Genomic DNA, 16,439 nt, shown 5'->3' on the forward strand with positions numbered 1-16,439 from the left:
GTCCACTCACATCTTTGAGCTAATAGTTGCTTTTGAAAGGTTATTTCAAAGGTCAGCATCCATTTTCAGAGGGACTGGTGGCACTGCCAGAGGAGCAGTGTAGGATCTTGCTCACTCCATCCCTTCTAGTTACCAGCTTTGTTTAAGTACCTGCCAGCTAACCTGGGGTGGGGAGACAGCAACTCCGGTTAACATCCCCAGCAATGCAAGAGGATTCTTTTTAGCGGACTAAAACCCAAAAAGAGTTCTAAATTTTTTGAGGTGTTTTGTTGTTTGTTTGGTTGGGTTTTTTTCAAGTCAAGTTTTGGTCACACTGAGCAGTAAGACGCAAGACTGTGGCAGGAGTTCTGCTGACCTTCAGTGTTTAGAGTGATGCTTGTAGGTAGTGCAGATGACTACACATAGGTTTTTTTATTTGCTATTGTCTAGACAGACTTTGTGACATGCTGCTGACTTTCTTTCCCCTCAAATGGGAATTCAGAATGAAAATAAAATAGCATGGATGAGATACTGTGAACTGTTACGATAACTCATGCTAATTGAAGTTGGATTTCAGGATTTATGAATTATCTCTGCTCATTAGATTAAACTAAAGAACTTTGAGGTCATTTAGTCCATTTGTGCTGGTACAATATGCTCACTTCCTTTCTTCCCAGCTTGTATTCAACTACAAAGAGAAAAATCTTATGCTGCTTTATTTGATGAACTGTTCCACAATCCAAAATGACTTCTCACTAAGTTTTTTCCTTCTCTAGTTCAATTGAAATAGTTTTCCCTTAATTACATCACTTTTGGTTGTTTCTTTTAATTTTTACTCGGAAACTTGAATTTCCTGTAACTACTGTGTTCTTAATTTCTTTGGTAAAAGAATCCTTTATTTTGAGATCAAAGAATTCTGATATACATTAGCACTTTAATTATAAGCTGCAGAATGATAACTGAATGAATAGGGTGAAGGCTTTTTTAGACTAGCAGGGCTGACAACTAAAAAGGCTTTTGCATGACTTGCAGCATAGCCTATTCTTTTTTTTGTTAAATATGGCTATTATTGTAAATGAAGATTAATAATCACTAATAGCTACTGGGCTCTTTTAGTGTAATATTCTGCACAAATAAACCCTTCAGCCTTGATGGTTCTGGTGCCCTCCTTCATATCCCCTCTTTTGAAAATGTCAGTTGTTACTTAAGCAGAGTAAGCAGAAAATTAACTCTGTCTTCAGTCAGGTTTAACCTCTGTCTCAGGGACACGGGGGTTTTGTGCAGAGAACTGCTGGAGGACTGGAGGTAAAATAAATATTAGCAAATCAGCATAACGTAGTGGTCTAATCTAATATTGTGTCTGCAGTCTGCTGTTCTCAGAATGGAAAATTTAAACATTTGGGAACGGACAGACACAGGGATACCTCCAGACTCCCTTGGGACAACCCTGGCTGACCCTCAGGGCTTAAAAACTGCAAGATTTAGAGTAATTTCCAGTTTTTCTGTTTCAAGTATCTTGAAAGGTCAATATTGATAAAGTGAAATGGAGTTTAAATGGTGTTAGGAAACTTGGAGTTTGTTACTTGTTACCCACTCATTTTGCCTTATGAGTGAATTCTAAACCCTGTCATTTTCTAAAATTTGTCTGTAAGTGAAAACTGTTGTTTTTCTCCAATCCCAGTGTCAAATATGCATTCTGATCAATTCCTCATTCAAAAATGTCCCATATAATTATTATTGGATGAAGCTTGGATGATTATATTGTTCATTAGGGTTCAGAATCTGGCAGCATCATCCTATACCCAAAAGATCAGAACAGTTCCTGGAAGGCTTTTGAGTTTTCCTGAAAATACAAGTGAAAAACTTAAGAGCATGTTTTGTGTTTTTGATGTATGATGCAGACACAGTGCAATATCTCTAGAAATTTCACTCTAATATCAAAATTCTTATGAAGATTATTTTTATTGAGTTTAAAGCTATTCAGAGTACATCAAATGCCCATACACATTGCCTTTCTACTGGCTGGGGGGGGGGGGAGTTCTCAGAGTCTGGAAAGTCTTAATTTATTTTTAAGTATGAAAATTAATATTATCTGTAATTGCATCTGTCTTCAGTTTTAACATATGGAAGAGTTTTGAGATGAGTTTTTCTCTGATCTGTGAATTGAAGTGCACTTACACACCTGCATGCCTACATCACTTCAGATGCTCCCACTAATTTATTTGTTCACTCTGGGTCAGTGCCATATTCCACAGAACTTTTTCACTCTGGGGGATAATGTATTTGGAATTTTACATAATGTGGGGGAAATATGTTGAGTGCACACTCATTATATAGTATGCTAAAGGACGTTTTAGCATTCTGATACATTTTCACTCTATAGAATATTTTAATTCCATCCTTTTCTCCCTGGCTTCACGATCAAACCACTTCTCTGCATTGTAACTGTCTCTTGTCTTGGCATATTTGCCTTGCAAGTCTTTCTTCCTCCTGTAATCCGTCTATAGTGTTCTGTCAAAATGATGTTCCTCAGCTGTCCTTTTAATCTTGCCTTCTCCTCTTTCAGACATTGCCCAGGCTCCTGTTGATGTTGTGCAGCAAATTCCAACTTGTTTTTTTTCTAAATAGTTCACTTTTTCCAGACTCCATCCCTTTCACTCTCCAGACTCCTCAACTACTTCCTTTTCCTCTTACCTTTCACTAAAGCGATCGGATCTTCACCCTTGTTGTCTTTGTACTTGGAGCAGCAAGTAGTAACATTTCCTGCAGTATTGTAAGATACGATATATTAAAATATGCTTCTCTGTGTCATATTCGCTGTTTCCATCAGATCGTGCTGTCTTTGCCCCTTTAATACAGAACCCACCCATAGGCACAGTGGAATCAAATGGCCATCATGATTTAATGATTTTAGTAACAGCTGTGTGATTATAGACCCAGATGTGCTAATAAATCTGAATTTTACCTTCAGATACTTTCAGCTTTATCGCTAGGGTTCCTTATGAATTTCAAGGGCCATTCTATGATCTGAGATTTCTTTTTCTGTTTTATATAAATATTCTGTAATGGGAAAGATTATTTATTATGTCTTTAATCAGTGTTTTTCAGGGACAAGTTAGATGAGGAGAGTTTCTTTTTCAGGTAAAAAGGCAGTCTCAGGAACCTGCCAGGTAATTATAAAATACTTCAGTAAGTTCATCAAACTGATCTGGGATTTCTTAAGACTCAAAGAGTTTGTCAGACTTGGCATTTCCCCCAGGCCTGAGGGGAGGTTGCTCCGGCCCAAACACATTCATCTTTAATTAATGTTTTCTTTTTAAAATAAAACAAGCAAGATACCCCACCTTTACTTGTGAAGTTATACTGCTTAATTCCAGATCTCCTTTTGAGGTTTAAATTTCAAACTATTACTGTAAGTCAACTGATTGCTTCTTATTTTAGTTACATTGAAGATTGAATGTTCTGATATGAAAAACAGTGGGAAAAAATTCACAGAAATTCCGTCTTTGAATTCTGATACTAGTTAGAAGCTTAAATACTTTTCTGGCTTAGTAAATCCTATGCAAGCGAATCCAAGAGCAGAACCTAACCCTAACTGAAGCAATTGCCAGAGAAGGAAATTGAGCCTCTTTGTGAAAGTTGCAGCGAATGTTGGTGTCTGGGGGTAGCCCCAGTGAACTCTCCCCTGAGGCAGAATGTGCCTTTTAATGTTGATGGATCTTTCCGTGAGCTCTGTGCTGCAGTGTGATGTATTTTCAGCTTCCCTGGGATCCTCAGCACTGTGGTTCACTGGTGTCTCTCCCTCAGGCCAGTCTGTCGTGTTTAATGAACTGTCAGTGCTCCAGTCCTGACTGATTGGAGTGACCTAAGAGGAAAAAAATTTTGTACCTTTGCATCAAGAGGTGGCAGGAGAGAAAAGAGCAATATTTTCTCTGTGTAACTATTGAATATCTCCGCTTTTCTGAGTTCGAGAGGATAGGGAGACTTTAATATGTATTGTCATTATTCTTTCCATAATGTTTATTCTGTTGAGTTTGCTGAATTGACTGTCCAAGTTCGACAAGCTCCTCAAGGAACTCTTTCCTTAACCCATCGTGGATGATTTTCCTCAGGTGTTTCAACTCCTAAATTCAGTTTCTTTCTTTCATTGTCCCTGGTTCTCCCTAAATTCTGAGGACTGGCTGCTGCCTGGGATATATTCTTCTTTCAGTATGGCCACTTAGAAGACATAATTGCAAATAAAATTTGGGATAAACAGTGTCGTTTGAGGCCCCTCTAAGAGCATTTCCTCATCCTCATCTCCCAATCTCCATAGTCAGGTCGGACTCATTTTGAAGGTCATGCAATGCAATATTTAAGGATGGTGGTATGTTAATGCATCCCAGGGTCCTGATATCGTGGTCATTAATGTTGAAGAAGTGTATAAATGAAATTGAGATAGATGAGGAAAAGTAGGAAAAGAAATTATTGTCACAATAATGGAAGAAAAATAATAATGAACATCAAGGAGAATGACTGTTCGGTGCTGAAGCAGATTATATGCATTATTTTAATTAAGAGTGCTTAATAGTACATATGGTTTCCCTTGAATAATAATTGCATGCTGATGAAGTATGATTAGAGACTTTTTATTTGGAGTTCAATTAAATCAAATCCATTTCTGTAAAAGGAGAGTGATTAAAAAGATGATATCAGGGTCTAAACTGAAGGCTGTGGTTGAAGCTCCCTATTTCAGATTTCTTTATTATTACACTCCTCTGATGACTATTATCCAGTTTTTAACAATGCCACAAGTTTCAGACCAAGTCCTGCGGATGCAGCAGAAGAAGTGGCTTCACAGATCAAATAGAAACTGGGGGAGCACTTGGATGTCCTTGAATGTGTGATCCTGGGATTGCTTCCAGTCTGGGAAGACTCTTGGTTCATGCATGTATCTTAGAGCGAGTGAGGAGATATTCTGATTAATTAGGGCTGCAAGGCAACATACCGTTTTCTGGGCTGATCTGTTTCTGCAGAGTGCTTGTGAACCTGGGTGATTAAATGCAGACTTGGACTGCTGCTTTTTTTATCTGCAAGTCATTACTGTCTGCCTTGGAAGGCTCCGAGACCAGCAGGGCCCAGCCAACTGTCTGGCAACTGTTAACAAAATTATCAATTATCTTGTTGAGTCCCATCATCTTGTGCTTCGATTATCCTGTGAGTAAGGAGGGCTGGTTGTGCCAACATCCTGATTGGTGTCCTCAGCACACAGATAAGGCAGGGAGAGGGAATGGTTCTCATTAACCGGGAGCAAACACAGGGAAGGCTGTTTTCTGGTAGCATGGGAGATCGTGATGTCCAGGATCTTAATCACAGCCTGGTTTGTGTTTTCATACCAGTCCGCAGGAATCTGCACTGATGTCTCTTGTCTGTTATTCTGAGAGGATTTTTACTTTCTGTACTTCAAACTTTCCTTTATAACAGCAAAAAAATGCAGGTTTTTGTGCTTGAGCATGTGCGCTGATAGCTAGCTGCATGTTTTACCCTGCAGATGTCTTTATTACGCATGCAAATAAAGAAAAGCAAGCCATGTAGTTTTGGCTTAAGTTAGTTATCTGTCCAAGATGCCATTTCTCTACATGATCATTGTCATTGTCATTGGAGATCTTCCACTCTGATCTGTGGAGATAAATTTTGCTCCATATTTCATTATATATTTCCCTTTGTACCAGAACAATAGCTAAATCTGTTTCCTCGGGACTGCCTGTAGCCAGCTCCAGGCAGCTATCATTGCTTCTCTCAAAGGGATCCAGCACTGCTTCCCTCTCCTCTCCCACACCTGAAGAGGGGCAGAGAATGAAAGAATCTACGAGGTCGTTTCCTGTGCAGTGATGGTATCTGGGTTTATGGGAATGCTGTGTGCAGATCATTCTGCTTTGAAGCAAACTTTTCAGTATTTGTCACCCTCAGAGTCCGCAGCTGGTAACCAGAGCAACCTGGCTTTAACACTGGAGCTAAAAAAGAATTAACACTGGAGCAAATTTTTACAATTCTCCATAGGAAATCCAGCATGAGGGTCTGTAAAGATGTAAAGATCTGTATTGTCACGGTGTTGCCTCCTCAGCCAGAGCTCAAGAACTGCAAAGACCATTCTGCTGCAGCCTTCTGCATGCTCGTAACCACACAAGCTGGGGAAAAGTCTGACTAACTCTTTTTCCTAAGGTTTTAATCTAGTGGCCCTTCTAGAAGTCAATTCAACGCTGACTTTGCATGCAGATACCGGGAGAATTTGACATGCCTAAATATGAAATAGATGGTTAGAAAATCATCTCAGATTGTTGCTGCCTACATTGATGGGCTCCACAGTTGACTTCACGGCTTGCTGTGTGAGCAGCAGCCCTGTGCAGACAGAAAGTGGCTCTGCCTCAGTTCCAGACAAACCGGGTTGAGCACAGGTTCATGTGCACAGTGCCGAGCCCAACTCAATAAAGCCATTGTCTTGGGAGTGAGTTAATCATCCCTCCTCTCTGCCCCTGCGGTAACAAGAGCATGAGAGCTGCCAAAAATGGGCCAGGCTCTGACTGTGTGCAGAGCAGCAGGACTGGATGGAAGGTAGGAGTGGAAAGAAACTCTGGATAATACCAAGGAGTTATAACCCAGAGCACCGGGAATCATTCCTCACTATAAATTAATGCAATTTAAAATATTTTTTTAATAGAATCATAGTAAATCCTGTGTTGGAAGGGATCTACAAGGATCATCAAAGTCCAGCTCCTGGGACAACCCCATTAATCACACCATATTAGAAAATTCACAGAAATGCGTCTCGGTACACAAAAAATATATATATCTCCATATCCGTATACATATCATCTGAAAAGCAGTAATTTCTACATGCACACAAAAAGCAAAGCAGAGATAAGTAGGAGTTTCTTTTTTGTGCAAGAAACTGAGAGTAATGGGATGGATGGTCACTCCCAGCTGTGAATGAAACCCACACAGAATGTACTTTCACTGCTCTAAGAGCTGTATATTACTAAATTGGCCAACAAATTAGATTTTAAGCAAATTAATCACTTAAGAGGATACTTTTGACCTTAATTTATCAGTGCCTCAGAACCTCGTCATGAATCATGTAGAAAACATAGTGTATGATCCTGTAAATAGAGATCTGTATTCCAGAGTCAGGCCAAGCTACCATTGGTCTGGATCATCTTAATATGTAATTTTGGGGATGCCTAGTGCTGTGTGCCACCCTAATACAAACGGTCAAGGGCTGCTTGCTGTGCACAGGACACCTGAAGAGAGGGAAAGACCATGTTTCATTCACAATCACTTTTATTTCCCAATCAATATTTTCTTTGCTAAGGGTAAATAAAACAGTATTAAATTATTTGGCGGCGGGAGAAGGGGGGGGTGTTGAAATAAAGTATTTAACATTTGCAAAGTCTCACACTCTTCTTGTTCAGAAAAAGGTATTTCTTAGGAATTACTGTGCTCTGGTTCACCCGCTGCAGCACAGACTCTCCACAGTCCTTTCTCAGAGAGCCCTCTACTGTCCTAAAATACAGCGCGTTCCATTCAGTGTCTGAAACCCCAAAATACCATTTGATCTGTGGTGTGAATACATGCCAAGGTAGATTTCAGTAAGGGGGGGGGGGGGAACAACCAAAAAAAACCCAAACAAAAAACCCACCCCAAACACATGGTATCACTGAATATTTAAGGAATTTGAATTTTGGAAATTTGACAGCTTAAATGCAAAACAAACGTGTTTGAGGCCAGATTTCTATTTCTTTGCCCAATCATGGGAATGTGGTTTTCAGAAAGATAGAGGGTCAAAGAACTGGTTGTTTTCTCATGTTCCTGCCTCTTGCTTGTGTGACTCAGTTAACTTTTTTGGAAGGTGATGAATATAAAAAACCTGCTGTGTAGACTGATTCTGCAGGAAATTTTTCCGCAGTAAATTGAGATCCCACTATTAAAAATGCTCATTAATTTATCATGAGTCTCACGTCTGCTGCCATTCATCTGGTAACACTAGGTGCTGAAATTGTTATTGCCAGGGAATCACAGATTCCATTTAAATAGACTCAACTTCCCGTGTTTAATTAAAGAAGTCTGATAACGTTAAGGAAGTTGAGTGGATAGGGGGAAGCAGAAGAAAGCATCTTCATGAAATTTGCCCGTATTAATAAAAATATTTCTTCAATGTTGATGTGGGGAGTAGGTGAGGAAGGCTGATTATTTTAACATTTGAGATTACTAAAACTGTGGTTCTGAGGGGGGATGTTAATATATGCAGATATTCATGCCTTACTTACATGGGTGTGGAGGCTGAAGCTGTTGTTTAGAATTGGTTTCATGTCAGAAGTTCTCAGCAGGTCACTCTGCTCATCAGTATGTGTGGGAAGAGAGACCCTTGATGCAAAAGAACTCTTCAAACCTGAGATTAGGCACTGCAACAGCCAGTCACGAAAGCTGAACCTTTCCACTCACCTTAGGGAAGGGAAAAGAGGGAAAAAAAGTGTTGTTTTCAACACAGTGCTATTGATCCCCCTAAGCAGCAAAGAATTTTGCCGTGTTCTTTCCTCATCCGCGAACCCCAGGGGTAATGTGCGCAGGGAGAGGTGCCGGGGTGTGAGGGCAAACATGACTTTAGAAAGAAAACCAAACCAATGCTGCTGTCACGGGAAGTCGAGGCTCAGAGCTGCTCAGTGCCCAGGATTTTTGGGTCTGTAGTGGGCGGTCAGGCACAGGGGATGTTGAGTCTGGAGCTGAGAATCCGCACAGGTCCCCCACACAACCATGTTACGTTACCTCTCCTCTCACACGGGTTGTCCTGCTTTGGGTGGATTAGCTGCCCTGCGTGTGCTGGTTTCCTCTGCAAGTGCACAGATGCCAGTAAAGTGTTGGTAACATGCGTGGAATGAAATTGTAAAAGTTTGTTGCAGAGGCGTAGGGCTTGGAATTCAAAGGAGCTGCTGCTGCAAAACTCGGGTTTCAAGTAGCTGAGCCTAATTCTTCCCGGCAGGTAAAGCTGGAGTACGGCACGGCTGAAAGTGTTTACAGAAGGATAAACGTGGCGGTTTACCTGATTTTTACAATCATGTTGTTTGTAACTTGGCATATGTGGAGATCTGAGATGTCTGTGTAGATTTTTAACGCTCCTAACGCAACCAGAAATGTCCTAAAGGCTCAGCACTTCACCCACGGAGGTTTGCGTGGCACAGGCTGGCGCCGTTTCAAATTTCACTAAACAGAAACACCCAGAAAAGGACCGGCGTGTAAACTTCTGCGTTAAGGAAACTGCCTGCGCACTGATGTTCATTCTTGCAGATTGATCTCTCTCACGCATAATATTTTCATCTCTTCATACCCACTAAATACGTTTTAATTTTGTTCGTCTTGCAAGTTTCTGCCGCTGGGTCAGAGTGGAGGATGGGGTGGCTGTGCCTGCCTTGTCAGTAACGCCAGACTGCTCTTGAGGCATCGTCCCTGCAAGGCAGGCTCATAACAGCATCTCCCCAAAGCAAAACTGAATCTGTGTAAGAGCCTTGCACGTTTATCTAGCCCGGGCTTAAAGTATTCATATTTTTAAAAAAATTACATTAAATTTGTATGCCAGTAGACATGCTTTATGTTGGTAGTAGGCAGCTTGGATGTTTGAGGAGGAAAGTTGTCTTGAACACTGAGTTTAACTCCCTGAGAAAACAGCTGTGACACACAAAGAAACCCAACCAAATCTGTGATGAATCCCCCCCAAAGTCCGTTTTATTCCATTTCCTTATTTGCATTGTAAAACTGCTAAAATGCTGAAGTATATTTATAATTTATATAGAGGAACAGTTTTTTGTGTGTTTAATCCAGGGGGGTTTTTTATGTCACAGGCCTTGAGAAAGTGTTGTGGATCCACCTGATGTTCCTGAAAAATTGACTTTTATAGTCAAATTAGGCTCACAGATGGGTAGAATTGCAAGAAAACGTAGTTCCTGAAAGAATAGTTTATAAAACTCTGGAAAAGAACTTACAACATCATTAGGAAATGTCACAAGGTACTGAATCATCCAATCAGACCTTAAACCAGCATTTTTTTGAAGTTTGTGGTTTTTCTTTTTATCTTTTGGGATCTACGCAGTGTCAGAGAAGGCAGGGACAGTAGTTCACCATACTTCCTACAAAGATGTTTATGCCTTACGGTAAAAGACCTTGAAATAATGTTGCTTTGGTAACATTAAACCTATTTTAAATACTCAGATTTGTTTTGCGGTATGCATAGAAAATCACGGAATGGTTTGAGTTGAAAGGGACCTTAAAACTCATCTTTGATCTTTGCCATGGGCAGGGACACCTTTCACTCTCCCAGGTTACTCCAAGCCGAATCCACCCTGGCCCTGGCCACTGCCAGGGATGGAGCAGCCACAGCTCCTCTGGGCAGCCTGTGCCAGGGCCTCACCACCCTCACAGAGAACAAATACAGTATAACTCTATAAGTATTGTTACATTTTATATTAATACTGATTTTTAATGTAATTGGAGGTTCATCAAATGAATTTTCATTTAGCGAAAAGCACCTTTTCCACAGCCAAGTGCAGTGGAAGCATTAGTCATTACTTTTTCTTTTTAAAATAAGAAAATCATTTTGGGATGGATTAACATTTTAACTCGAAGATATTTTCTTAGACTTGATAATTGTGTAAATGTTACATCAATTATTGTGTGTACTGTGTCTATTGTGTGTGTGTTACGTATAAATGCTATTTGAGAAGTTGTCATTAGTGTTTTAACCACTTCAGTAGGGGAATAGAATCAATCATGCTGCTTTAGCTTTTCACATCAAGAGAAAATTGTTGTCTTTACTCTTTGCCAAATTATTCTTGCGTTTAATAATTCAGTAGTCAGTCTGATGCATTTTTCCCCTGGGAAAAGGGGGCCGAAGCTTGTCTTTATTTTCCATGTATATTCAGTGTTGCGCTCAGGGGAATGGTATATCCAAAACTAAGACTATAAATAAGAAATCAGTAGCCTTTCCTGTCTTGCTGCTTTATGTGGGTTTGATAGATGCTTCTGCAGCATTATTACTTACTCTGTTCAGATCAATGCTCTGAGCTTTCCTTTACATGATGGATTTCTTCCAGATTAGCCCACGAAGTACGTGATTTAATAAACACCACTGCTACCTGTTTGCTAGCACACGGATGTCTGTCTGCAGTGTCAGACAGAGACTATAAAATTTCTAAAAGTGCTTCAGTCAGTCATAAGTTTTGGATGGTATCACTTTATTTAAGTAGGAAAAAGAAAACAGATTTGGTCTGCTGTAGTCGAAAGCAAACTAAAATTCTTTGGAAGAAACAGAAGGCAAGAATTTATAAAAAATAAGCCAGGTTCTGCAGGAGATGATAAAAAGGAAAGCTGCTGACTAGGGTATTGTCCTCTTTAAATGCCCCTTTCCTGCTTCACAAAAGAAGCTTTTTTTCCTTGCTTTTGTGTTCCTAAGCGTTGTGGTAACAGATTGTAAAGTATCAGCAACAACTCGTAACTGTTGATGTCCCTTCCTAAAGTACCTACGATTATGAATTTGTATTGCCATGTAGTGAGAGTTTTAGCCGAAATGAGCTGTCAAGGAAGAATTTGTAAGTGTTTGGTGCGCCCTGGTGCTGTCCTGGGGTTCAGTGGGTGTGGGGTCCATGTGGAATACCTGCTTTCTTTAGGATGTTATTTCAGCGTCACAGTTGCTTGTCTCTGGCAGCTCACAGGGCTGTCACAGGGGGCTCATGTTCTGGGCAGTGTTTCCTGCAAGAGTTCCGTGCAGGACATGGGAGGAGTTTGTGTGGCATTTGGGTATTTAGAACCAGATTTTTTACAGTTGCTTATGGCTGGATTATATGGACCCGGTTTGGGTGCAGTGTTGTGCAGGTTTTAGTTTGCCCTAACAGTTCCATTTTTTCTCTTTCCATTACACCTCTCTGGCATCTCTGAGAGCATTGTTTCTTAGTGCTTTCCAGACACTTTTTGTGTATAATCACTGATAGATAATGTAATAGCCTTTGAGCACTGATGGCCTGAGGAATTAGGAAGTTTCTTCATACGAAGTTACTTTAACACAGCTGTCCAGACATAGTATTTTTTATCTTTGAGTTTGCTCTTAGTTCTTTGTTTTTCCTAATAATAGCTTGACATAACATTATTCCTCCCCATATTTTCTCTGTCTGTATAAGGTAGGGTGTTTGTTTGTTTGTTTTCCTTCCTGCCTTCTGTGATACTGTTTTTCTCTAGAGGTAAATGTCCGTAGCTTCACAGCACACCTGTGCTCAGGTGTGGGCTGCACTCTGATACACAGCATGTTCCCCCAGTCTCTGTACTCAAACCAGTCTGTGGCCAGGTGATTTCTTTTCTGCTTTCTGAGAAATGTTGTGAGGTTCTATTAATCTTTCTCCAGAAAACTTGTATTTCTGGTATTACCCTGCCTTCATCCACTTTCCTGGGAGATGGTTTTCCTTTTCATTTGCTCCACTATTGTTGTTAATATTACAGAGGCTTGTTGTCTTTTCCTGCTACTTTCTATTGTAAAATTAAAATGCTACTTTTGGCACAGAAACTATCATATTGCTTTTGAAGGATAGATATTATTCTTGCTCCCCCAACACCTTGGGAAGAATTGTACAATAGGATCCTATTCAGTCCACATTTTTATCAACACGGTCACCATCACCTGCAGCCATCATTCCATTTTAGAGCACAGCCTTACAGGTATTTTTTCCCTTCTTGCAATATCAAGATATGAAGAAGATGAATGGAAGTTTCTTGCATGTTTTTGTCAGTGTGTTTTTATAGCTCCCATGAACAGTGATGGACTTGGCAGCCTGGAGACTGAAATCCTCTGTTTAATCACAGCTAGGTATAGTTCAGCAGGAAGATGTATTTCTATACACAGCCCCTGTAGCATGTCTAAGCCTCCAGCTGGAGAACTGACCTTCTGTAAGCAGAAAAAAGCTCTCAGGCCACTCAGCCCCTGCCTTATCTGTGAACTGTTCAGAACGCAGCATTCATGCCACTGAGTTTTTGTGACAGGTGCTGACGTCTAGTCTGGAGTGGGCTGAGAGTTCTCTTTGGGGAATTTCTTTCCCTGAGTTCCTGAGAGAAAAGCAGTGATCTACCCAGTCTGGAAGTTGTACAACTGCGTGCACCAAGTTGTCACATAACACTTCAAAAGGCAATGGCTTTGCAGGTCAGCTTGCATTTAGCCCTAGGCTTGATCTTCTGATTATTAATGTCTGTGGCGCTTTATTTTAGTTGTGAGAACTCTCAAAATCCAATAGCTGAGACCAGGGAACTAGTGTAAACTTCATTCCCATGTTTAGAGTCTTGATATATTTTATTTGAAAACAAAGTAAAAAGATCCTTCAGAGAATCCTGCAGCATCCTGGGTCCCGAGCAGACACACTGCACAGAATTAATGTGTGTGGTCATGAATTGTATTCTCTGAACATTTTGTAATGTTGTGTAGAAAGGGTCATATTCCTTTTCATAAAAACGTGCCTATGGGGTTTTAATCACATTTCCCTGAAAATCCAATGTAATGAAAACATGTGCTACTCCAAAAGAAGTGCTGGCTGTTCAATCTGCTGGAAATAATTTGACTGGATTTGGGGTGTTGTTTGTATTTTTCAGCTGACAGGACAAGTGACTTTGCAAATTGCCGCTGATCCGGTTTTGCCGTTCAATGCCCTCGACGTCGCCTTGGAAGTCCAGAACAGTCTGAAAGGTAATTTTCGTTAGAGGAATATTGTTCTCCATTAATACGGGGGGAAAAGGAACCTTCTAATCCCTGACACGTATTTTCAATACTTAATAATAGCCAGTGATTTTACTTGTTAAATAGGGTCATTATATAATCCCGAATAAAGTGCAGGTTTTGTTGCCAAAGAAAGCCATAAAGTTTTTAGATTTCTCCTGATGTTACTTTGTCAATTAAGCAATGCAGGTTACCTGTAGTGTCCTAAGGCCTTTGAACAATATTTCTGCTTACAGGTTTATGAAACTCTCAAGTTGAGCTGTTAAATAGAGAAGTTCTATAAAATCACACCCAAACTTCACATGCCCTTCAGCAGATTGTGAGATCGTATCTCAAACGTAAAGACTTTTTGCAATCTTGAGGTGCTACCCCTGCATTTCCTTCACTCCCCACGCTATAAAGCACCACTTTCCTGTAACACATGCTCATAGAAGTATGATACTTTTTCTTTAATCTTTCCCATCCATCATTCTGAAGGCGTAGGAGTCAGTAGGCAAGTATTGGTCTGGAATCAGTGAGCATCTAAAGAGACAAGTAATTTTAGCTCTGTTGCGCCACATAAACATTGGTTTAGTTCAGCCTAAACACAGCAGGGGATGATCATCAAATGAAAAGTGTGGCTCAGCTGGTATTCCTTCAACTGAACATGAGATATCTTCTATTGTTCTTTTTCTTTCTTTATTTTGAGTAACAGGAAACGTTGATTTAAACTGACTTTTTTTTTCTCTAACTTCAGTTACATCATTTATCTCTACCACTTCAGGGGAGAGAAAATTATTTCCTAGGCTGTAGGGCCAGCAGGGTAAATTTTCTCCCAGCTGTTCAGTTTGGAGTTTTGTTTAATGATTTTTTTCATGGTTTTCATGTCTTGTCTGTCTCTGACTTGTATAAAAGAACAGTTTCTTTTCATGTTGCAAAACATTAAGACAATGGTCCTTTGTCAGTTTTTTAAATGAGAAGTGGTACTTTTTTGTGTGGCTCATGGGTTTATTCATTCTTCAAAAGATTTCATGTCGTCCAAACTTTCCAGTTCCAAGTTGGAATGTCTTAGTGAACTGTTTTCTTCTTCAACTCAATGCAAGCTGTAAATGTAGAAAAGGTGAAGGTAAATCAGCATGACACGTAAAATATTTGTTCATTAGGCTTAATTTTGTGCCTCTGGGATCTGGTTCAGCCAATTCCTTGAACACAGATTTTATTGCCCGTCGGACTCTCTCACATCCTTCAAGTTAAATTCTGTGTAAATATTTGAGTCACTGTTTGCCATCTCCTGGAGGTACTCATGAAGGGTTGTGTATACCTTGATACTTGTTAATACTGCATTTATTCACATTTCTAAAGGATTTAACCCTGTAACGTGGTGGGTGTCTCTGCAATTAGCTCTGCTAAATTCCCTGGGATATTACTCAGCACTTCAGAGACCATTTCTTATATTCAGGATAGTGTGGTTGGCAAGTTACGTCATCCCCAGCATGTTCATCTGGCTCTGGCCCGTTCCTCAGAAAGATGGGGAGAGGCTGTTCAGGGGCATGTGTTCTCTCCCCCTGCACACACCAGAGCTCTTGGAAACAAACCGCTGCTTTTGGGTTTATCTGAAAGGAAGGGTTGGGGTTGGAGAGATTTCTTTTTCTGCCTCTGCTGATGTCTAACAGGAAACCTTGTGGTCATAAGTGATGGGAGAGGGGGGTTCCAAGGCTGAAATCCAGGTCCCCAGGGCTAGTGAGGCTGTTGCCTGTCTCTTCGCAGATGGGATATTTTAGACAAATTCAGAAAAAAGTGGCTGCTTAGAATATTCTCTGTAGCTACACCTTGCAGCTGTGTGGGATTTGTGCCTTCCGTCCATTTGAAATCAAGACCCATTTTAACTTGAATCAAATACATGAATGTCTTGCTAGACCTTGTCTCCTATGAAAATCCAATTTACCTCTTGAGGTAGGGTGCAGACAAGGTGTCAAATCTGGTGTGTGAATGATACAAGCCGTGCTTTTAAGCACTCCTGTAGAAGTGTGTTGTACGTTTATGCAAGTGAAAATGCACAGTCATTTGTATAGAAGTGTTTTGTATGTATACAAGCATTTTTATCCAGAACACATTTGTATTTGCTGCTGAAAACTCTTAGCACTATGCTCCCTGTAGCCTGTCTTTTTAATCTAGTATATGTTACAGCAAGTTTCAGGGGTTGATGGTGGAGATTCTCAGGTGTCTCATCAGGATTAAAAGCATTTCTGGACCTTTGCACCTGACTGTCCCAGCAACAACAAGTTCAGCCACTCAGTTTACAAAACTAAACTCAGCCAGCTTCGTGATGTCCCTCACTTGGGTGCTGTGGAAGCTGATGTCATTTGTTACTGGCAGTCACTCAGACTCATGCAAACCGTTCAGAGCTGGTGTCTGTGCCCCAGCTGTGAATTGTGGCTGTGCGGCACCAGGCAGGCGAGGTGAGATCCCCACTTGTGGCTGTCAGCACAAGCTGCTGGAGCAAATTCTACCCATCTCTGATAGGCACTGGCTGGGAGGGAGAGGCTGATGGAGACAAATTAAGGGTGGATGAGAATTTCTGGTTTTCCAGAAGTGCAGGAGCCATGATTTAAAGCTCTTTGGCTGCGGCAGTGTCAGCTGCATGTGGCTCCCTCTCAGTTAGTCCCTTTCTCCTCCCCAGAATGGATGTTTTACAGATGTTACAGCA

The 16,439-nt window shown here is 40.6% G+C and overlaps 1 protein-coding gene across 1 annotated transcript in view; it reads left to right on the top strand.

The window, feature by feature from the left end:
- The window catches only part of NAALADL2 (N-acetylated alpha-linked acidic dipeptidase like 2), a 438,547-nt gene that overhangs the window by 400,831 nt on the left and 21,277 nt on the right, over positions 1 to 16,439 (top strand). The window contains exon 15 of the mRNA XM_066193760.1: positions 13,630 to 13,723. Within this exon, the coding sequence (XP_066049857.1) occupies positions 13,630 to 13,723 (94 nt within the window). The remainder of the gene's footprint in view (positions 1 to 13,629; positions 13,724 to 16,439) is intronic.

Source organism: Chamaea fasciata, unplaced genomic scaffold (assembly GCF_029207755.1).
Source record: "Chamaea fasciata isolate MVZ Bird 193981 ecotype frontalis unplaced genomic scaffold, bChaFas1.0.hap1 SCAF_11, whole genome shotgun sequence".
NCBI lineage: Eukaryota > Metazoa > Chordata > Aves > Passeriformes > Sylviidae > Chamaea > Chamaea fasciata.